The sequence below is a fragment of the Rhopilema esculentum genome, chromosome 4, assembly GCF_057945365.1.
Source record: "Rhopilema esculentum isolate cy_ngs chromosome 4, ASM5794536v1, whole genome shotgun sequence".
NCBI classification, from domain to species: domain Eukaryota; kingdom Metazoa; phylum Cnidaria; class Scyphozoa; order Rhizostomeae; family Rhizostomatidae; genus Rhopilema; species Rhopilema esculentum.
This window is the reverse complement of record NC_142818.1, coordinates 5,384,765-5,407,857: the sequence shown is the minus strand read 5'-3', so window position 1 is coordinate 5,407,857 and position 23,093 is coordinate 5,384,765. Positions and strand designations below refer to the sequence as shown.

Below are 23,093 nucleotides of genomic sequence, written 5' to 3'. Positions count from 1 at the left end.
TCAAAGGTTTCAATCCTTACCATCTCTGTTACGTTTCTAAGCATCGACATCGGTTTCAAATAAGCCTTTGTAATATATATTTTCAAGACACAATGCAAAGTTGAAACATGGCACTTTTTACTTAGGTAAAAATTGCTAGAAATTTTCTTTTAGTATTATGAGAAATGTTTCTGTGTCTTTGTGCCAGAGTGATCTAATATTTAAGGTATCTATGGCCTACGTTATCTGAGGCACATCGTCAATGGACCGCCAACGGACAAGAATCTGAATTTTACATGGATGCTTAGTTCAAAAGTTCAAAGTCTTTTTTAGCGACAGAATCTGATAAGAACACAAGTTTGTTTCAGGTTTGTGAAAAAGTGATGCCTTTATGAACTTATCAACGATTAACGAAACGTTTTGCAGTGGACTTACAGAACTTCTAGACTTTCAATGAACCAGTAACGAGTTACCCTCCCTTTACCCTGAGAGATATGCACAGCAAAAACACATTTTTATTATTAAATGGCCTCTCTCTGAGATGCAGACTTTACAAAATACTATTGAACTCTTGTCGATAGACCCCTTTAAAGGCCACCCCTTGCAAAATGCGCTGTTACATTCATTGCATACTATGATTTTAAAACAACAGTATTGAAAATAAACTGGATTTCAAGATTTTACGAAACATGTTTACGCTTACGACAGAACTACCACTATCTCCTATTCTCCTTACTTCCATGTTTACTTTACATACTTGGAACAAATCATTCTATGCCCAGACTCAGCGGAAACTAATACAAATATTGATGGCAGCGAGTTGCTGCATCTTCTGCTTCTTGTCATCGGTCTTGGGATGCACCTGTCAGTGAAGCAAACTGGAGAGAAAATGATGTTTGGCACATGGAAAAAGTTGGCATGTTGGGAAGGCCTATCGCCTGTGCCTGTGTTTGCTTAAACTATTTGTTCTATGCATTCGAGTTTTTCATTGTAGTTATGAAGTGAGCTAAATTCACATTTATTTACAAGTGTATTCTTTCACTCTCCACATCAGCAGCCGTATAATTCCATCCTTAGGCAGGCAAAGTTGAATTTCGTTGGATATATTCTCACAAACTTTGTGAGTATTGGACTTCGAAATCTATTCATGACTGGCGTGAAGTGGTCGCAGTTTCCATCAAAAACCTGCATAAACATCAAGAAATGGCCTCACACGCGATAAAGAAGCAGTCAAATCAAACATTTTGAAAACTTATACAAACATAAACAACCAAAACTGTTCGGTTCTGACTTCGACACGTAAGCCGATAATGGCCGGCATTTTGGCCAAATTGGTCATGTTATTTGTATCTAGCTAAAAACATGATCACTTGAAAAGAAACTAGCTAAAAACATGATTACATGAAAAGAAAAGAGATATTTTTATGAAATAGCATATCAGATTAGGGCGTGGTCTTTTTAACCTTATTTAAAGGTTGATTAGCATGACTGCTTTTTGCTATACTGCCAACAGCAAAAAATGGCAACACCGTATCATTTCAGTATTAAATGACTACACACTTCTCCATCAATTGAACTCTATCTGATATCTTTAAGAGAACAGGACAAACAAAATCAAACTTACTCTGACTTTTCCATCTTCCTTGTAGTCCTGGAAATTCTTCCCGTCAAAGCTTACTGCAATTTTGTATTCTCGGACTTTTTCGTAGTACTTGTCACGCCCTGTTCCAAGAAATTAATGCGGAGAGCTGGTAATTAGATACTGGATAAAAATTTTAGTTGCCTGAATACTGAATGCATTTAAGGAGATAGAGGTGGAGTATGGCTAACTGTGCATCTTGGGTGAATGCGATATAATACTTCACGATCGTATATGTTTTTCATACCTTGTGTGGCAATGTAGCCAATTGTCCTGTTCTTCCCAAGGTCTACTTGCAGCCAGCTTCCTTTGCCACTACCTGCAGCACACCATGCACCAATTTTCTTTGACTTGGGGTCGTCAGTTAGATACAATCGACCATTTTCAGGAGCTGCCTTCCACATGTTGTCTAAAAGTAAAACAGTGCCAACCAATCCAGGTTTTATAATAATATTTCTTGATGATAAAAAGAGATGAGAGAATTTCTCGACAAGCTTGATTTCTTTCAATTAATACGTGCATAATTCAAATTGTTTATATTATATGGAGATTCTTTATGCTAAAACGATATTCTAGTCGATTCTTTTTTAAAATGAGAGCTATTTCTCTTTATATTACTTTGTACTTCATAGATCTGCATTGTTCCTTTTTACTAGTCAAACAAAACTAAGTTTATCTTCAAAGCAAAAGCTTACAGTTAAAATGCGAAGATGCACTGAAGGCTGAATCAGGTAACCTTCCCTTAATTCCACCGTACGATACACCAAGGGGATATGCGCATTTTTCTAAAAGAGAAATAAATTTTAAATAAAATTTTAAAAAATCATGGCCTTTGTAGATAGAAGTATATAAATCTTATTATAAATGTTAGCTGTTTTTCAACAGTCATGACATTGAGCTCAACCTATTTTATTGTCTTTCCAATCATTCATTTTTTATAAGAAAATATATCTAAAAGGAACTAAGCCCCAAGATGACCCAAAAATTAAGAAACTATTGTACTGTTCACCCCCAACCAGAAACTGCTCAAAAGAAACTTAGTGTTATCCCCGTTCAAGAAACTTAGAGTGTAATTTCTCTTAGAAATCAGTTTTAACGTTTGTACAATTCTCACATCTCTACTGGACATACTTTTGAATGAAACAACGTTTCGCAATTGTCAGCTCTATCTTTCATTTTTCCTGAACATTCAGCCTTAAATATCATGGGATCGAGAATCATTTGTATTTGGCTCAACAGAGAAAAGGCATTTGCATTCATACCTGCTGGTTTATATATAACATCATCGCATTCTTTTAACTTGCATGTTTTTGCACAATTTTCTTGCATCCATTTATCTGTTTCACACTTTTTTAGTGGCAAAGAATTGCAGTACGAGTTTCGATTGAAACACAGTATTCCTGTAAATGCCAAAAGATTTAGCTGATATCATTTCGCTATCATCAAAAAATCGTAAGACAACATTCAATGCTAATTGGAGGTATGGTCACAAAACAGCTACGCCACTGGACAAGGCTACCTGGTATGTTTAGTTTTTAGAACCTTCTTTAGAACCACTACTGTTCTAAATTTCTTTTGACAGAAAAGTTTTTTCCACGTTGTGTACCATAAGCATTTAATTTGTTTGGATTGATTAGCGCTGCTGTTACAAGCAGAAACGTTGATCAAATTGCAGATCGAATTGGGGTTTGGACATTATTTCAACATTCTGCAGCCTATTACAAACAATGTCCGTGTTATGACCCGACTAGCATTTATGAAAAAAATTACGTCTTGTTGTGTGACTGAGGTTCGTGCTTGCGATTCCATGTTTTAGTGTGATGTTACGTTTTGTATTTTATATTATGCGTGTGGGTATAAGCATAGTCCTACCTTTTCCGAATTCCCAACCTCGGCCTGTATCAGTTGGAAATGAGGCTCTTAAAGTCAGGACAGACACTGTAAAATGAATGAACAATTTAAAGAAAAAACATAGAAGCAAGCAGACAGAAGCAGTCAAACGGGCATCTTATTGCTTTCAATATTATTGAGGCTAATGTAAAGAAATAAACAACAAACAGATATTCCGAAAACAACTTTGAAGCTAGAAACAGTGAATTTTCTACAAAGCTCGCAGTGCAGCTTCCGTTGGAAGGTTTTGAAATGTAAACTGTATTTCTCAAAGATTAAGTTCAAGCAGATGCTTGAAATCTTAGGCCGAAAAGACCTTTCATCGTTAGCAGAGTTTCAATGCAAGTAAACAGATTGGCAACAAAAACGTTAACATAATTGTACTTACAAGAATCGAGTTTCTTAGCATATGGTGGTAATGTTGTTGGTCTTGGTGTGGCTGTTTAAAAAAACAATGAAACTGTTTTGAAAAAAATTGAATTTCAACATTGAATTTGAATTAAATATTGCTGATTGAAAACTCAGATGAAGCCTCTTTTCTACTTTCTTCTTCAAGGAAGCTCTCTAATCTCTAAGTACAGTAAAAACCCGCATGTAAAAACCAACTTTTTTAAGAATTTGGCAAAACAAGTTCTTGCATTATGAGGTACCTATTGACAGTTTAAGCTAAATAGGTTCTTAGCTAGTGTCTTAATTTCTACAAAGTAGATATTGTTGTTGATTATCAGAAAATAGTATTAAATCTGGTCTGCTCTTCATTCTAGATATTTATTAGTGTACCAATGTTGCCAAAGGTTCACCAACATTGATCAATGATACAGTACTGTATATAAAATAGTAGCAATAATTGCTTCATAATAACAGTTCAAATTTAACATACATTGTGCTTTTTGAGTTTTATTTTAGCAATTCAATATTCGGTCACCTTTTTTGATTTTGCTAAAAAAGTATATAAAAGTAAAAAAGTATATTAGATGGTTAAACCCAACATATAAGAAGAACCTGTTGGAAATTGTTTGGCTAAACAGGTTCTTATATTTTAGAGTATTAAAAAAACAAATTTCTGCCAGAAGGTTCTTAAATCCCTAGGTTTTTACACGCAGCTTTTTACTGTATGCATCACAATTAAGTAATGTTCAGTTTAGCAAACTCAAGATTAGCAAACTTTGTTTCAAATTGATAAATCTGACTGCTACAATTCTTGCCAAAGACTCTTGAGAAATGAAACACGGTGCTCTCGGGACCATCTAATACCTAACACCGCACACCTTTCCTCCACAATTTTGGTTATAAAATTTGTATACGCATTTGATTGCAGCAAAACCATGTTCATTGAATTATGTTTGATTGTATTCATCAAATACTATGTTCATATATCATTAGCTTACGTATATTAACATTGTTTGGGATAAAAGGAGTTGGGTGAAATTTTCGGGAAGTTCTCTAGTGTTTTTAGCATTGATTCAAAGTTCAGAAAGCCCCTTAACCTTCCTCTGGATGAATATATACCCTATTTTCCTTCCTCTGAATTTCATTTCTATCTTTGGGATAAAAATTCCTTAGAAATAAAATTCAAGAGTAGTCATCCTTCGTATTTTGTCAGGAAAAATGAAAAATTCAAGCAAAATTCCTCCTATTTGATATACACTTGTTAAGTTATGCATTGTCCTTCCTCAAAACTGCTGCATCACTAGGCAACCTTCTTCCAGCTCACAGCCGTGGTATCGTAAGGTTATCTGGACTCTGCTTGGGTTGTAGTCCATAGCTGCATACTTTTCAGGCGTTTAACGAGACTAAGGGAAAAGAACCTCGTGATTGATGCTGTTGCTTACTTTTTATCTTCTTGCATTCTTCAGTGCAACTCGCCTTGCAAATCACTGACAGTCGTTTGTGCTTTTTGCAGTAGCCTAAAGCACTCCATCTTTTGCAAAACATGTACTTGTCAGTGCATTCTAAAGAAAAATTGTATAATCGATGAAAATAATTATACAAAAAGCTTTTGAAATTTACTTATTGTTGGTGAGACAGACCCCTCAGTACCCTGATTGGTCAAGACAAAGCCAACTGCAGTTTTTACTGTGGTGTCGAAGAGGATTCTATTCTAAACTCGTCATTTCTTATACTTACGCAATGTTTATGAAAAATTTCAATGTAAAATTTTTATCATATAAATTTAAAAATGAGAGAGCAATTATGTTACACATTATTGTGAAATTCTAAAGTTTTTCTAAAGTTCAGACATAAAAAAAATGACTTTTGCTTCTAAGGTTGTAGGCAAGTTTTCTAGCTTTTAGAATTTCTAGCTTTTATAGCTTTAAATCTGAACATCTGCCTGCCTATACTGAACATCTGTCAGCAAAGTTTTTTATCTATAGGACTAAAGTAAATCTGTCTTCTAAACAATCTGTCTTCTGAAAAATTTTCCTCACGTTCACATAGCTACGTTTAAAAACCCTCCCTTATTTTTCGCTCCACTTTTGACGTCACTTTTGAACTTAATCGTTTGCAACAGGAGTATGCGTAAAAAACTTTATGCCTAGAATTATTTTAATCCTTCAAACATGAATGTATGGGCCTAAGGTAGATATTAACGGGATAAAGTTATAAAAAACAAACCTTTCCGTTTCTTTGCTGGAGGTGGTGAATTACCTGAAAGTTAGATATACCTGTATTTGTTACTTGGTTGATAAGTGGTTAATTTATAGGGTTTTATCGGCCTTTTTTAACTGATTAAACTGGTGCGTATTCTGTTCCTGGTAGAAATAAAAATGGCAGAATTGCATGGACGTGGTTAAATTGCGTTGACGTGTCTTATGTATCTGCTGTGGCTAGAAACATGATTCAATCACTGAAAGTGCTTCATAAAAAATAACAAGAACTGGTTTTTAGCTTTCTTGCTATTGGTTTACGCTTTGCATGACGAAAGCAGGAGATAGAGCTGGCAACGATAAAAGTCTTTTTACAAAACAAAAAGCAGTGATTTGAAGTGTGCAATCAACTCCAGTAATAACTAAGAATGGTACACCAGTCTTTTTGCAAGTATAAAAGTTAGTTTTGCAAGTTTGCAATTGCTATTAATATCTGCAGTTGTTGCGTTTTTTTCAAGTTATTTTAGATTGAAATCTTGCAGAATGATTCCTTAAGCGCAGGAAAAAGATTTTCCCATTCTTACGCTTTGCACATCTTGGATCGCAACTTTGCTGGCATTTGATTTTAATCCAAGGAATCGAGCAATGACCATTGCGAGCTCGTATTTCGCAAACTTTTCCCATGTCACGGCATCTCTCTTGAATGAAAGTAAAAACTGTAAGAAATTTGCTAATCATATCCTACAAAAATGGCACACACACTTTACATTGTGATTCTGCAGAAGCCGAATTCCATTAGATAAAACTGAACGAGAACTTCAAAAATTTCGTGCAAACTATGTTTGTATATATAAGACAAAAATATAACCCTTTTTTAATTTCGGTCATCTTGTCACACCTATCATCATATACTCGCTCTATCTCCGTGTTACGAAAGCCTTGTACCGAGATTCCAAAAATTTGTGTTTAACCGATGGACCACTGACACTCCCTCTTCAAAACTCTTTTCGCATAGCCTAAAGCCGTTTGCAGGTTATTCGTCAGTACAAAAGTTTATGAAGTCGTCGCTGTAACTTCGCTGCCTGGAATTATAACAGCCCATAAGCTTTGGTCAAAACATCCATTTCCCGTCATACGTGACATCAAAAGATTTTTCATTGATCAGAAAATTCTTACGAATAATGACTCCCCAGACATACTTATCTTCTCCTTTTTTCTCTTACAGCCTCCACAGCTTCTTTTGCAACCGACCGCTAGCCGTTTTCTGGAGCAATAGCCCATCCGAGCCCAAATTGGACAACTTTGATATTGGTCCTTGCAGTTATCTAGAAAGGTGAGGTGCTGGTAAGTGCCTTTATTGTGACTAAGTTTACTGGATAGGATAATATTTAGACGTTTAAGAACGTCGTTTGCTGGCGATAAATCTTTACAGTTATAAGTAGACTTTACAGTTATAATTACGTGTTTACTGGCTAAGAAAAGTTTCAAAGATTGGCATCAATAAAAGGCTCTTCAGTCAGTATCAATTTTAATCAGTATGGTTACCATAGCAACCTTTAACAAATGGATTAAGATAAATACCGTCAACTTTTTCACCGCATCCCATATTACACGACGTTTTACAGTTTTCGTCTACAAATCTGTCTCTCCCACAATAACCAGCTGCAGCCCACTCTGGACATCGGCTGTTTCTGTCCACACAACCTGAAATGGCAAATTGTGTTGCAAGAGATTGAGACTGTTTAGGGGTTTCATGCATATCGGTGCTCTACTCTAAACTCATGGTCCATGTTTCAGAATTTGTAAAGTGACTGTAAGTTTGTAGGCCGCTCGGATAGTCTTGACTTACTCCGTTGCTCCATTGCTTTAAAAACTGATCATATTTTTACAAAATCCGATCAACACAATTCAACAATGAGTGTAAACCTTGGCTTGAGCAATCGACCAAGCAATTCCATGTGATCTTTTCTCCAAGTAACCGCTTCTAAGAGTGGACTGTGTCGTCCCTGATGGACCAAGACTTAATAAAGATTTAATTCGCAAGATTACAGTAAAAGTTGATTGCTCAAAAAGTATTCCAGATTAAAACGCTATATTTCCTTACTCATTCAGAATACCGGACTAGGTAATTTTCTTGGCTAACCCTTCTTTCGACTGTTCTGTTTTCATAGAAAATAATTTTAACAATAGTTTCAGATCAACCATATTGATAGCAAATGTTGTAGAATTGTATTCAGAAGACGATGCAGCAAACCTGTAGGCTCTCCTAAATGCAACTTTATTTGTTGAAGTTGCCACTCTAAATTTGCCTAGTTCAGTTGAAACTTAGTCATACAGCAATGGGACGATATTTTTGTCTGTGAATGGTTAGCAAGAAATGCGTTTACCTTTAAGGTGATCACGAGAGGCAGGAATATTTCGTGCTTTTTTTATCTTTGCTTTAGCAAACTCTACGATCAAAATAAATCGCGGTTACATGGATAGAAACAATAACGCCTCCTGTATAATAAAAGGATACATGCAAACGATACTGTGAAAACGATACATGCATTGTATATACGGGTTATGTTTAAACGTTGTTTAAAAAGAACAAAATGGACTACGATGCAGGAGATATTTCCAAAAACACTTACTTGGGGGTTGACAATTGTAAAGGACACTGACTTGTAAAGCATCAAGGGAACTTATCTTCTTGTAAGGCATCCCTTTCACAAGTTGCAAGGCGAGCATGGTCCGGCGGCCGCTATTTGTGAACGCATCCCATGGATAATGCATTATAGAAGAATAGTCATATGGACCGGAAGATCCGTCTGTGTCATCTACGGTCCTGAACGAGGAACGCTCAACTATGGATAAACAAGAAGCATCGTGAGATTTTCTGGCAAGCCTTAACTAATAAGCTGGTAGATTTCACGATTCAACAAGAGGAAGTCCAGTACTGCTACCCTGCTTCTAACAATGTTACTGCAAAAAAGCATCAACTAAAGAATACAATTAATCAGAGGTTTCGAAGATGTATCCTTAGACTGCGGTAATAAGAATAACCTTGTCCTTCTAAAATAACTTGGCCCCAAATTCAAGTTAGTTTGTGTCCCAGGGGTTTTGAACCACAATTTTTACTGTCTAAGGAGATTTTAATGAATGGACCAAATTGAAGTTTACGATTCAAAAAAGACAATCTTGCAAGAAAGTTTTTTGCAAGAAAAATATTGTGCTTATTTAGCTTAGGATTATCTGAAAAAAGAGCACTCTAAACAAATAATGTTTCAGCATGTTCTACAAAGTCACATTCAACGATGGGATAGATTCACCTGCATCAATATTTTGCCAGAATATCCTTACATAATCATTTCTATCGATCCGGTTCTGGGGATGCCAGAGTCCGACCACGTGACCAATAAGGTGGGATATTACGTTTCGGTACTCGCAGCCATGGCCAACTGATATTAGACTAGGCCCATCAACTCGTCCTTGACTTGCCCAGCAGCTGTAATATATAAATCAGGATTATTTATCGCGGTTTCCCAATATCTGGCGGAAAGGCTGCAGCCTCCTGGAATATTTTGTATATACTTTTTTCGGTACATAAGACATTTCCAGTACATGAGACATTTCTGGTACATAAGACAGACAATTGATCCTAGAGGTGTGGTTTGCTTTGTGTGTTTTATTTAGGCGCGAGTTGCTAAGATTTCAAAAAGGTTTGTCTGTTTAAGAAAACCTCGTGACAGAGCCTCTGTTTGTAAAATCAATGGGCTTACTGGCTGAATAGATCACTATCTAATATACTCGACATCGATCTTATGAATTTCGCTAACGCGGCTTGAAAAGGAAGATGCCAAATTTTGTCGAAAAATGTAGGTTGACGAGTGGAAAGTGAGAAATCTACTAGTGAATCAAAAACCTTTTGTCAATTTGATTAATAAAGATATGAAATTTGATCTACAACGATTAAACGAATAGCAAGTTACGACTCTCGTCTGGTCAGCGACGAGGGGGTATTCCATGAGCGTGATAAAGAGCATGAAATCTTTATGAGTGTGTTGTATATATTCTATATTTTATAAGCGTGTTGTACAATAGGAAAATCTTGGTTGCGGACAGTAAAGCAACCTTTCTTGCCAAGCCTTAACAAAAATTTTGCTTAAAATTATTGTCGAACTTTTTCTTAACCTTCCAACTTATCTAAGTTTGAACCAGAATTTTGTATGCAGAAAACGTGCATATAAATTCTCTTTGGACCTAAAAAAAAGGACAATTTTAGCTTTACTACTTGATTGAGCTGTCGTTTTCATCTGAGTTTTCAACCTATAGGCCTGTAGACAAAAGCTGTAGCCAAATGCCCAGCCAAATGTCAAATGAATCCCAGTCGAAGTGATCATTTGGGCCCGTGGATCAATATAGTTACAATAATTGCTATCAGAGAATAGACTGTACCTGTTGTCTCGAAGAAAAACAAGGTAATCCTTCTCCGTTGTCCTTTGAATAAACCTAATGCAGGTGGCCGCCTGCCATTCCAGTATCGCTGCATCTATTACTGCCAAAGCCCGGGGCATGTTTTCTGCAATAAATAAGCATAATGGCATCGATAATAGCAACGATTTGTAATATTTCTACTTACAATGAATTACTTTATGCTTTCATAGGAAACTAGTCAATATTTTGTATTCGCCAAACTCGTTTGCGCGGAGATGAAATATTTGTTCTTTCTTCAGATTTTTATGTTTTATACCTCTAAATACTATACGGCTAAATTCAACACGATAAAACTCTCATGGAATTTAGATAACATTTACTGTTATGATTCTTTTTAAACACGAATATTTTTGTTATTATTTTGTGTTAGACTAGAAATTTTTTACTATTTGCTCTGGAAAGATAAGAACTGCTAAAATGACCGAATTCCCTTCAGGTCTGACATCTATGTTTCCACACGTCTATCTAGCTTTTAAATGTGGTTTTTGCCTATGCTTCTTTTGAAACCCAGTGTTCAGATCTGCTTGCCAAGCTTTTCAATCATGAAATTTAATCGATGTTGCATACTCAAACTGCAGTCTATGTGATACGGAATGACAGCTTTTGGCCAGTAATAAATACGCCTCTCAGAGCCTTTAGTTATTCCACTCATATCCAGGCCCTTTCTCCATGACTCCAGTTGTCCCGGTGTGAGCATTGTGTCTCCCATTGATAAATCACGTGATATTGGGGGACTTTCAAGCGGGTCTGTAAGAAAATTCTTAATTTTAGTAGTTGTCTTCAGCTGTTAAATGGATGCCCAGGCTCCGCGGAGCAGGGGAGCTGGGGGGGGGGGGGCTTAAGCCTTCCCAAAAAGTGCTAAATATTAAGTAATAAACTACCATTAAAGCCTCTTTTTATACCCTTTTAGCCCCCTCCCCCACTTTTTTAGACCCACCAATCTTTCTCAACGCTCCGTGGTGCCTGATGCCTATAGCTTCTTAACTCAATACAAAACTGTATTAGTTTTGCTTCAATTCTATCTGTATCTAGCTAAAAAATGTAGATGTGGCGAAGAAAATTTTCAGAAAGTAGTAGATAGGGGAAGACTATCTGATGATTTCCGATTTTGAATGTGTATTTTCCGTAATTTCTGAATGTAAAAGATATTCAGAGCTGAAAATAACCATTGTTGAGTGCAACATAAAAGAACTTAAGAAATGTTGTTATCTAAATCAACGTGTACTCTGCCCAACGAATTGGAATATCAAATGAGCTAGCAAAAGATTAACTACATGTAAACAATAAGTTTTTTTTAAAATTTTTTAAAGTAAACATTAAAAGCTTAAGCTGGCGAAAATGAATATTTGAAATTACTACGGTAATTAATGAACAGGAGAAGGCATGAATTATCTTATGCTTAGTTCTTTATCAGTGAAAGATTTTCATACGTCTTGTAAAAATGTTCCGTTTGATTTTGAAATTTTAATCGCTTTGAACTCCTGCAAAGCACTTTTTATTTTGATTGTATAATATATGTTATATCCAGAATAATACATGTAGTTCTGCTGTAATGGATTGATTGTGTACATAGTCGAGCTGGTAAATGCCAAAACTCACCTTTAGCTCCATATGGGTAAGGTATATTGATTCCATACGGGTTGGCCTTGACTGCTACTGCTATAACTTCTTGATATAGTTGCAGACTGCTTGACAGGATAATGAGCACAACTGTCAATCTCATCTTTCCCTTTGGAAATAAAGAAGTGAAGATACATTGTTCTTGTTCTAAGGCTAGCCGCAAGTGTTATTGGATACTATTCAACGGGGAAAAAAATTTTAAGTGAAAATAGTTGTGATGTTTGATGTCCATTGGGAACTTTACTTCGACTGCCTCGTCTATTTTCATTTGGTCTTATATCAGGTATGGGCCTAATTGCTGCAGCACCAACTGCAACTACCTTAATTTGGCCCTGAGAGCAGATAAACAAGAAAAAAGGATAAACAGTATAAAAGCCTTAGTCATTAGATTTCCATAAAAATATTGTTCTGGCCAGGATAGATTACAGGATAGTTGCACGATTGTTTTAGCGAGACGAATTTAAAACAGATTTTCGAATCAAGAAGACTCCAGAGTTTCTAACCCTATATCCGCTGAAAACCAAAAAGATAAGATAATTTGTCTATAAGAATTCCTGGGCTGTTCCACCACAAACTGGATTATTTTTAAGCTGTCTCTTCTAAGAAAACAGTTGTCCCTCTGAAACTATTCCACAAAACTTTTTCAAATTTGTAGGTTACATTTGCTCTCACTTCGTGTGGTTATAATTTTTTAATGAATGTCTATACAGAAAGTTTTCAGTTGAAAGTCTATTTTCATAATCAAGTAGGATTTGTTTGCTAATCTCATTATTGTGTCAAAAATTGTAGAAAATGTTTCTTGAAGAGCGCATAGTTTGTAATTGATCTTTTATCAGATGTCAGTTTTCTCATTTTGAGAATAACTTGCAGATCAGCAAATGCTTCCAGACTAATCTCGTATGAACTTAATATATTGAACTTAATAAAAAACTTGTTCTTATTAAACTTACTTTGCTATGAGCTGTAAAATGAGCTGAATAAAGGCGCCTTGAAAATTTTAAAATAGAAATAATAGTCAAGATGTACATCGTGAACCAATAAGAAATATTTGACATTCCACTAGTATCAAAACATTGGATGTTCAGCCACGAAATCTGAAAGGGATTTCAAAGAGAAACTATGATGAACTATAGAAAGGGCTATAAGATATTTATGAAGCCGATCATAATTGACGGAAAATTTTAATCTGGTTTATGTAAGTGATATGGAGACAGAGCAGAGGATAAGAGCTAAATTATAGAACACTGTCAGGCAAACAGAAATTACACTCAATTAGAGTGTTGGACAAGCTCCCCCGGAGTAATTTCAAAAGCCACTTCTTTGGCTCCCATAGTCTCTTACAGATCAAACAGCCATACAATTTGTTTTTGCTTGTCTTCTTGTAAGCATACTCCTACTTTTTTTCTCGAAGGTAGTCTAATTACCATGAAGGTAGTAGAGTTTCAGCTTCAGATAACAAAAAGCACCGTTTAAAAGTGGGTACAAAACTAAAGCTCAATGAAACAAGCGCTAAGAATACCCTTCAACAAGGAAAAATTCGGAAGATGGCTACTAATACTATATATGGACTATGTATTTCAGCTTTCTGATGGCAAAATAATTCAGACTTATATATAATTCATTGACAGTTTTAAACTTGACACGTTCATTTCTGATTGACAATAACGCTTTCATCGAGGTTTACAGGGAGGTAGAAAGCAGAGAGACAAAAAATAAAGAATATTTGCACAATGTACAAGTAATCGATATTGATGAATGATAAAATTAAGAAACAAGAATTGATTCTGTCTCCCGGAGAATGTGGTAATTGTAATTGGAACGATTGGGACAGCTATTTTGGAAGTGACTAGCTTTCTAATAAAGCAGACTTGCATTATTCCTTGTTTGGTAGCAAGCTTTGAAAATAAATGAGATTTTTTCTTATCAGTACACTTTCTTGATTCTGAAAGGAAGCCAAAACCACAATGATTGAAATCTCTAGATCTCCTGGTGATCCTACATGGTCGACGAGAAGTGTTGAGCTGAAATTTACTTCTGCAGAAACAACACCGGATAGCATTTTTATCACGACGAGTTTTCAAATATTTTGAATTGCGCATGCTCATATCGCCTGCTCTGACGTATCCAGTTCAAATGCCAAAAATGTATTATCGGATAGCAAGTACTTGGGCTTTAAAACCCCCGGAGATTCTTCCGTAACCTCTGAAGTTGGTATTTACAAATGTAAACAACAATTGCAACTACCAAAGCTAAAACCTTTATAACAGATTTAGAATGACGTAAACTACAAAACCGGTTAGGGGTTAAATTTCATTAGAATCTAAATGAGTGATTCATGCTAAATCTTTTATATATAACTAAGTCATGTTATTTGATGCGATCTTTTGCCCATATTTGATTTCTTGACCTGGCATTTGAACAAAAAGTTCTCTTTGTACTCGTTAAATATTTCTAGTCAATACGTAAATTCTAACCAACAAGCCGACTTCATTCGCCAAAATCTTAATAAGTAACTAGTCATTAAATGTCAGCAACTGAATAATTATGTTTTTATTCAAGAAAGTCAGTTCAACATCCAGCTTTTGTACCAGACTTGTGGCTTGTTTTATGCTTATGTTAAGCAAGAGGTGGTTTTTATGATTTTTCAGAACTTTTCATTGTCAATAACTTTGATTCACTTTCATTTTTACCTACCATACTTTAGAGGGCTCTTTCAAAAAGCATTGAAATGTTTTTTTTTTAGGAAAAAGTATTTTAGTGCAGTTTTGATGACACGCAACTATAGTACTCTTTTGGGATATTACAGCCGTTGAAAGTCTAGAGTTTCAATTTAACTTAAGAATTGTTTCAAATTGTAAAGCGATAACGGTCTTGAGCTCTTACTCTTGTTCTAGCTCATGAAAACCATGCTTTACGAACTCTACATTTTAGGACATTGAAAACATTCGTTAATGAGAGCATGTACATGGGCAAATAAGAGCAGATCGGGAGCGTTATGAACATGTTTATCCAGCACAGCAAATGGCTTGTAGATATAATATTTCACTCTATTATGCTAGCTATTGTAAAAAAAAACAAGAAAATGAAATACAATTTCGAATGTAGTTGTAGTATTGTAGTATTTCATGAAATGATGAAATTAAAGCTCAAAACATAAAGAGAGGGATTTAGCAATAGCTTGTTTTAATCGCTGGCTGGCTATTGGGCATACAGTAAGCTGGCATGTCAGTTTCTTAATAAATACATTTGTCAAGTTAATATTTTCTCAATTTAACTCAAACTACACGATGAAGAAAAACTGTCATGGATAAACTGCTCTTGTAAGCGAGGCTTTAATCTATGCCTTCATATGAACTGAAACGAGACAATGTAGGCCACCAAATCAAACTTTTATAATAGCATTCACTTTATCGATATCCAGACACAAACAACCTGGAGAATCAACTATGTCTAAAATTATGATAGAGAGTCGTCTATCCGCATACCAAGACTTTTTATCTGATTTAAATTCCGTCTCCTGTTGTCTGCTTTTGTCCCATCATAGGTTACAAGGTTAAACTGGTGTGGTTTTGTTTCATTTTTGAAAACTAATGATATCCCTAAAAGCAAACAACCTTTTTTAATGTCCATAATGATTAATGTCCGTAAAGTGATTTTTACTCCTCACACTTGAAGCCTAAATGATGAATTTCTTAATTTCTTTGAAGTTAAGATACAAAACGTTCAACAAACAACCAATACATGATAACGCAAAGGTTAGAAAACTGTTTCTAAATTGATTGGAATTTTTTTTATTGGAAATAAAACAAAAGAAAAAATTGTAACATCTCTAAATAAGCTCGTTCTCGCTGTTTTTCATCAGCATTCGATTTTAATCTCTTTCGACAATAATGTTAACTTCTTATCACCCGAAGGAGTTCGAATATTCAACCACCTGACTGTTTAATACATTCACTACTCTGTCCGGCCTAGTCACCAATATTTCATTGTAGGTGAAGTAAAATTACAAGAAGTTTGTTATTGGCTCTACATCTGTTTCTGTTTGCTTACTTCATTGGAGCATTTGATTCCATGTGCTCGACATCGTATTGGCTACTTTTCTGTTTGATCATAAAAAGTTCTTTGAGCGTGGCATGCCTTCTTTTAAGATATCGAGATTCACAAGTCTCCTTCAACATTAAATTTTTTCATTCAAGTGTGGCGCTTCAAGTTATTTTGACCAAATTTTCACTCTGAGATTCGTCAAAACGATAAGCATTATCGACGATTTAAAATTATGGAGATTAAAAGAAGGACCTGACGCTAGAGTGCCAAGCAGATACGACAAGGTGGCTTTCAATTTTTTTGAATCGTACTGATGTGTTATCAGGATCCTCATAGAGGAGAGCTCAGACAAAAAGTGCCAGACGTACAACAAGCCTTAGTGGGTTTAATCCCTTGAAAACTAACCAAAGATAAATGCATGAATTACCTATGTCTTTTCATCTGCCAGAGACGGTCCACGTCCTTCAAGGAAGGTTGACTTACTCTAGAGATTTTGTGCTGAGATTTTATGTAAAATATAACACAATACCAAAACTGATCAACCTCGTTAGATTTATGTTCTTGACGTTTTACTTTTACCAAATTTATGATCAGCTGCCCAACAAAAATTCTTTGTAGTCTTATAACGATATATCATGCATATTCACCTGTTGACAGTGTAAGATATATGATCTTTCATATAGAAGGAGAGGTCATAGCCACAAAACTGGAATCAAAACGTTGATGTATATAACAGATGGGGCAAACATACACTTCGTAAAACTCACTAAATCCGACTGGGATCCATGTTAACTAAGCTAGAAAATCATATACCCAATTGTGGATCGAAATAGGCAAACCAGAATCTCAAGCACATGACTGTAAAGGTTGCAAAATCAATACTGCTTGCCAATTGAAAATATTACAAATGGAGCCTTAGGTGAAAACGAACTCCTTATTTTACTTTTCATCTTCAAGAACTATTTTGTCATTTTGTTATCTTCAATACAATTTGAAATGAGAAGTCAGAGAGCTAAGACCTAGAAAAAGTATCCATCTTCCTTCAAAGCTACATACAAAAAAGTTGACGATTATTTTCCCTTTTTAGTTGCTGTGTTGGGGGACCATCAGCATCTGTGCTTTTACTCGTATTCACACTAGTTGTCCTAAAAATTCACTTGATTGATTTTTGCAATAAATTTTCTTTAAGGTCTATCGAATATTCCTGAATTGAAAAATTTTCCATTTTTTATTAAACAGCATAAATAACAGAGTCAATATTGAAATACTATCTTGTGTTTTCTATAGCTCTACTATATCAAAGCTGAAAACCAATTAGACAGAATATGTTAAACATTTCTTAAGGCTCTCAAATTCATCATTTCAAAGTTTAAACAAATAAAGTAACTGGATAAAATCTACACTTTCTGCACAACTGGGAGCCACTCCAGAAAGACCGCTATTGAAAAAAACGCTATTATTCTAGTCGGCAGTTACCTTACACACGCTCCAGGAAAATTCTTTTGTTTGCTTGATTTGGTGCGAAATAGTCTGAGGAGAAATATAGTGGGTTACAGCATTTATGAAATCCGCTAGCGGTTACGAATTGTGTGTTAAAATCTTCACGTACCCTACAAATTTCAATTGATTTGTGTCGCTTTGCTACAAAAGCCATCATGTTTGCTTGGTCTTCTTTGAATCATATTAGACGAACTAAGCCCTCTGCGAAAAGTGTTTTTAACAGTGCAATGATATTCACTTCAATTCCAAGGGCGTCGCGACCGGGGTGTGTGGAAGGGTGTCACACCCCCCCCCCCCCCCCTCCCCCTAATAGTATCTCGATAGGAAATTTTAGATAAAATCCGCCCAGTGGTGGAAGAAACGCTTTAGGTATTTCAGCGATGTTCATGTATTAACATCAATAAAGGATCAAGCAACGATAGTTGCTCCTTTGGCTAAATATGATACTTTTTGATATGAAGGAAGAAAAAAAAACCAATGACTTGAAGATTTGAAGATTTCTTGTTGGCACAAAAGCTAAAAATCCAGTCACTCTTCAGGTAAAATTGTGTCTTGTGTCCATTTCCCCTAAAAAGGCATGCTAAGATGGAAAGAGGGATCTAAATTGGCAACCAGTGCTGCTCGTTACCTAGCTTTAGAAGTAACTGACAACATTGTACCAGTTGTTTTTATCTGCTGTTCAATTTGTTTGCAAAAATAAAAGAATTTTTGGTAGGATTAGGAGGATTGCTTTAGTAAAATTTACTTAAAAAAGTGCATTTCCCAGGGAACCGGAAGCATTGAAATTCGAAACTTTTCCGTCCAGGTATACAGCCTGTGCCGCCTCAGGTAGTTGCCCGTCCAGGTATACAGATTTGGCAAAACCATTAGGAAAGTCCGTTATTATCATTTTAAAATGAATGTTGTGAATATACACACACAGTTAGATTGGCAAAATGTATTGCAGAGGTTTGTGACAGCAACTTAAGAATTTCAGGTAATTTTTTTTTAATCAGGTGAATTTGTAGTCCATACCCACCCCCCCCCCCCCCCAACAAGGCTTGCCTCGCGACGGCCCTGTTCAATTCAACTACTGTATATCCCATCTTATTTCGCTCACTTCAATGGTTATTTACACCAATATCTTGAAAGTGAAATTGTATTTATGTTTGGCACATAAAATATAATGTAAACCACGCATCAAATACATTCACTTTTTTTATTTCTCAACCTGCTGGACGCTAAATTGACGAGTGTCACATACCTGTCCAGCTACTGTGGTGACCTGCCGTAAGATATTGCGTATACAACCATACTTTTGTGTATAAAACGGTAATTCAACCGCATGAAAACCGCATTTCTGTTGTTCCCTTTTTATTTCTTTCCAAACAAGTGCAGAATGAAACTAAATATATGTAAAAACTAGAAGCAAAAGACTTAGTATAAACACTACTTAATGCAAACAGTACACTACTTAATGCAAACAAGGATTTCAGAAGATATGAAGAAACCACCACCAATCAAAACTTCATAATATCTAGAAGATTTTTTGCAAAATCAAGATGGCAAACGTCTTTCTATTTCAAATTTCAATATTTTGTCAGGAAGCACATGAAATTTAATATGATGCATTTAAAATATTTCACATTGTTTAAAACATGCACATTGAAAAAATCACATTGCAAAAAGAAAAAACGCAAGACTTAACAGGTATGGTCGAAAGATACAATAATCCGTAGAAGACTTGAGACACAATCTAATTCTTCTTTCATACACTTTCAGGAGTTCAACAAGATGTATCTAAGTTTCACAACTATAGACTGATTTCACATCCACTTCTAACTCAATGATTTTTCTTGTTTCTGTTGCTCAATGATTTTTTCATATCAACTTTTCTACTCTGCAATTCATCTTGCTGAGACTTTGTCATACCAGAGCATTCCGTTGTCGAATCGTTCTGATTCTGTTAAAATTCACTAATAGTAACTGAAAGAAGTTAAACTTAGGCATTGGTTCCTGAATCAGTGGCAGGATTCGTTCAAGATATTCTGTCTCATGGCATGGTTTTGGAATACAAGTGTCAGTTCCAAAATGCAGAAACAGCGGACCTCCTAAAAGTTTTTTATCTCTTAAGATAGAAGCACAAAGCATCTGCTCCGATGTTAATATTTCTATTTATTAGCATTTAATCGAAAGTTTCCACTTCACTGTATCACCTAATTTCTGAAATCAATCCGTGACAAGGGCAAACTTTGATAGTTTTCTCTCAGCATCGTAATGAAACTACCAGGTCAACCCCTTGCCGAACAATTTTCGATGCAGAAGCTAATCTACAGAAAAAAGCAATTGTACCTGATTAACACAATCGCCCTTATACAGATTAGCAGAATCTGTTTTCCCCTATGAATGAATAGCTTTGAACTAACAACAATCCTTTGCTAGAGGTCGCCTAAAATCCCATGTCCTGCTGCCATACCGTAACTCACTAATTAATGTTTACTCGTGTCAACTGAACAATTCATGCTAACTTCATATCAACTGAACAACATGAGCAATCAATTAGAAACAGACAAATTTGAAGAAGCAGTCCATTTTTGGAAAAATGCTATTTTCACTCATATTTTCAAATGCATAAATGATTTTTATACACTAAATTCTCCTTATAAATAACATTGTTTGCTTAAGTAACCTTTCGCAGCACCAAGCATTTGTAAGAATCAGTGTTTGTTTGAAGCTCCATACGCTTATAATGTAAAATCTGTTACACAATTTGGATACTTTTTAATAAGCATCGGGAGACAGTTATTTTAATAACTTGAGTGCGAAATAATATAAGAATTTTTGTTAAAATTTGTATTGATCCAACAAAGCGCCTAGATCGCTGCTATTTTGACAAATTTGTCAAGAAAACTTTTGAGACAAAAAATACTTTTCTAAACCTTTCTGCTCTCAAAACGTCATCTGTCTCACCATTATGCCAAGTACTTGGTATTTAAAAGCTTTTTAAAGAAACTTGAATATACTTATGTTTCCTGTAAGAGTGCTGTATGGTTGCTTTATCAAGTCCAATTTATGATAAATAGCGTCTTTTGACAAATTAAAGTTACTGAGCTGTCACAACAGTAAGTAATGAAAAATATACTGCTCATTGTGCACAACTACATGCTCAGTAAAAATCAGTGTCTTGTTACACATAAAAGTTGGCTGACACTTTACGATGATGAATGTTTCAATTATCATATTTGTCTTTATCTTAATATCTTCTTTCCTTAATATTGATTTGTTGCTAATATTATACAACAGTTTGTTGGCATTTTGAATAAGGCTTTCAGAACAGAGTTTGCCTTTAAGCAAAAAAATTGGGTTTGCAACAGTTTGCTACTTGAAAGGGGGTTTTATTGCTAAAAGTAGCAAGTTTGAAGTGGTTAGAAAGTAAGTTCGTGCTGCTTTGTTTTATTTGTAAGAAGATTGGGAAAGTTATGGCTTATATTTGCAAGAATCTAAGATAAAAAGGGATGCTTACAAATTTAGAGAACCGTACTATGTATAAGCTGCGCGAAGAAGTAATGGAAACAAATCATGAAGAAAAACGTCAAAACAGGAAAGCTACTTTTGAGCAAAGATCTTATTGAAAAATATGAAAAATTATGCCAGTTTATATAAGATGTTATGACGAGAATGTGCTCACCTGAACAACAATTTTCAGATCCTGTTCCAGAGCGCTCCTTTTAGTCACTGTGACGGTCTCAAAGTAGCCTACATCTGCTTTACTCAACACGCTCTCTCTGTTTTTAAATGCCTCTAGCCATGTTCTGCCGTTCACGTGTCTAATGTTTGGTTTCATAGACTATGTGACCTTTTACCGCATACAGACATCTCCGAATTTTCTAAGAGCATATTGTAAAGTTTCATGCATGATTTACTGTATAAAGTTTAATCCATTTGTCTCTTGAAACATACTTTTTACGGCAAATTGCTTTATGCCATTATTCCACAGTCATTGTGCTGATTATCTCATTAAACCAGCACACAGTTACATAAATGCTTTGAATTACAAATCAGAATGAAACAAACTCATTCTGCACAGTTATGTGGCTCTTTCTGTAAACGCTTTGTAAGCTTCTCAAGGGCCGATGCCAGAGGTTCAGGGAGAAATTTAAGTGGCAAGGATTGGGGCAGGTGTTAAATAATAATTGAATTTTGTGCCACACTCTTCAAATGACTAGAAACTGAAAGAAACGCTCATTTTAAAAGTTAATTTTTTAACTTTAAGACAAAAAAGATAATAAGACAATTAAAACTTTTCTGCGTCATTTTGTTACCACTATGTTTGGGTACCAGATCCTTATTGAATGGGTTGGTCGACCAGTTACTAAGGCGCTTTAACCGGCCCGCTCTTCCACTGTGGCTCTGTCACCCAGGGTTTGTTACTACAGACTGCCAAAAATTCACCGAAGAACACAAAAATATTGGGGTGTCGCACCCCCAAACCCCCTGTAAATCCGTTCGTGCAGAGGTCATTTGTCCTGAGCCGATAGTGTGATAAGGACTGCCAGCGTTTTGGCCTTTTTACTCTAGCTTTAAACTATAATGCATATGAAATAATTGTTTTCTCAGTAAATATTGAGATACAATAAGAAGCAAGGCTTTTGCAGCCTCGTTGTCTTGATACATTTTCTTTCTTTTTGTGTAAACCCAAGCTGGAACCTAACACTGAAAGCCCATTTTGCGGCCTGAATTAAACCTATCCCTTCTTTCTTGTCTAGTATGTCGAAACTTCAGATTAATTCCTAGAAACTGCCATGTGCTCTAATCTCTTCAAAGCTGTGATTTTGATTTTTTTTTCAGCTGAAGCCCAGACGACCAAGGTTTGTTCAGATGTAAAAACTTTAGACGCACTGTGTCGCTTAGGTGAGCATTCTGGCAGAGTATCGTGATTGATTACAGGGCTTTTGTTACACATGTGTATCATTATCCTGCACTATTAGTGATAACATTTTTTTATTACTTAATTAAAAGGATTTTCAGCTTAGAAAGTGGTTTCAAACAAACCTGAATCTAATCAAGTCGTTAAGCTTGTTTAAGTTCACGTAACGAAAACAACCATCTGTATTAAATTCGGGGGCACATGAATGGACAATTCACCAAAGATAATTTCTGAATATTTTCTGTATTAAGTCTTTATATGATATGCTATCAGGACATCATAGATAGTTATATGTTATATCAATCCACGATTTGAAAAAGTGCTTGACCGCATTAAATGACAGTGAATTGCCCTTCCGAAAAACGCCCTTAGAAGTCATATATTTCCCATCCCACCGTGCATTTTTCTGCAGTGAAGGGTCTCCTCGAAGAAGAACTTCTATGATATCAAT

General features: G+C 35.5%; 1 protein-coding gene across 2 annotated transcripts; it reads right to left on the bottom strand.

The window, feature by feature from the left end:
- Window positions 1-491: 491 nt before the first annotated feature.
- On the bottom strand, window positions 492-21,574 carry LOC135691427 (uncharacterized). Of its 2 annotated transcripts, XM_065209291.2 has the most exons (19): window positions 21,404-21,574; window positions 12,172-12,301; window positions 11,140-11,319; window positions 10,534-10,657; window positions 9,408-9,583; window positions 8,730-8,942; window positions 8,484-8,546; window positions 7,678-7,800; window positions 7,296-7,421; window positions 6,681-6,794; window positions 6,125-6,157; window positions 5,341-5,460; window positions 3,897-3,947; window positions 3,491-3,556; window positions 2,881-3,018; window positions 2,314-2,403; window positions 1,866-2,027; window positions 1,604-1,701; window positions 492-1,164 (listed from the first exon to the last, which is right to left on the bottom strand). In XM_065209291.2, the coding sequence occupies exons 1-19, from the start codon at window positions 21,557-21,559 to the stop codon at window positions 1,030-1,032; spliced, it is 2,298 nt and encodes a 765-aa protein (XP_065065363.2). In that variant the 5' UTR covers window positions 21,560-21,574; the 3' UTR covers window positions 492-1,029. The 2 variants fall into 2 exon arrangements, with proteins under 2 accessions (XP_065065363.2, XP_065065364.2); XM_065209292.2 differs by lacking the exon at window positions 6,681-6,794.
- Window positions 21,575-23,093: the final 1,519 nt, after the last annotated feature.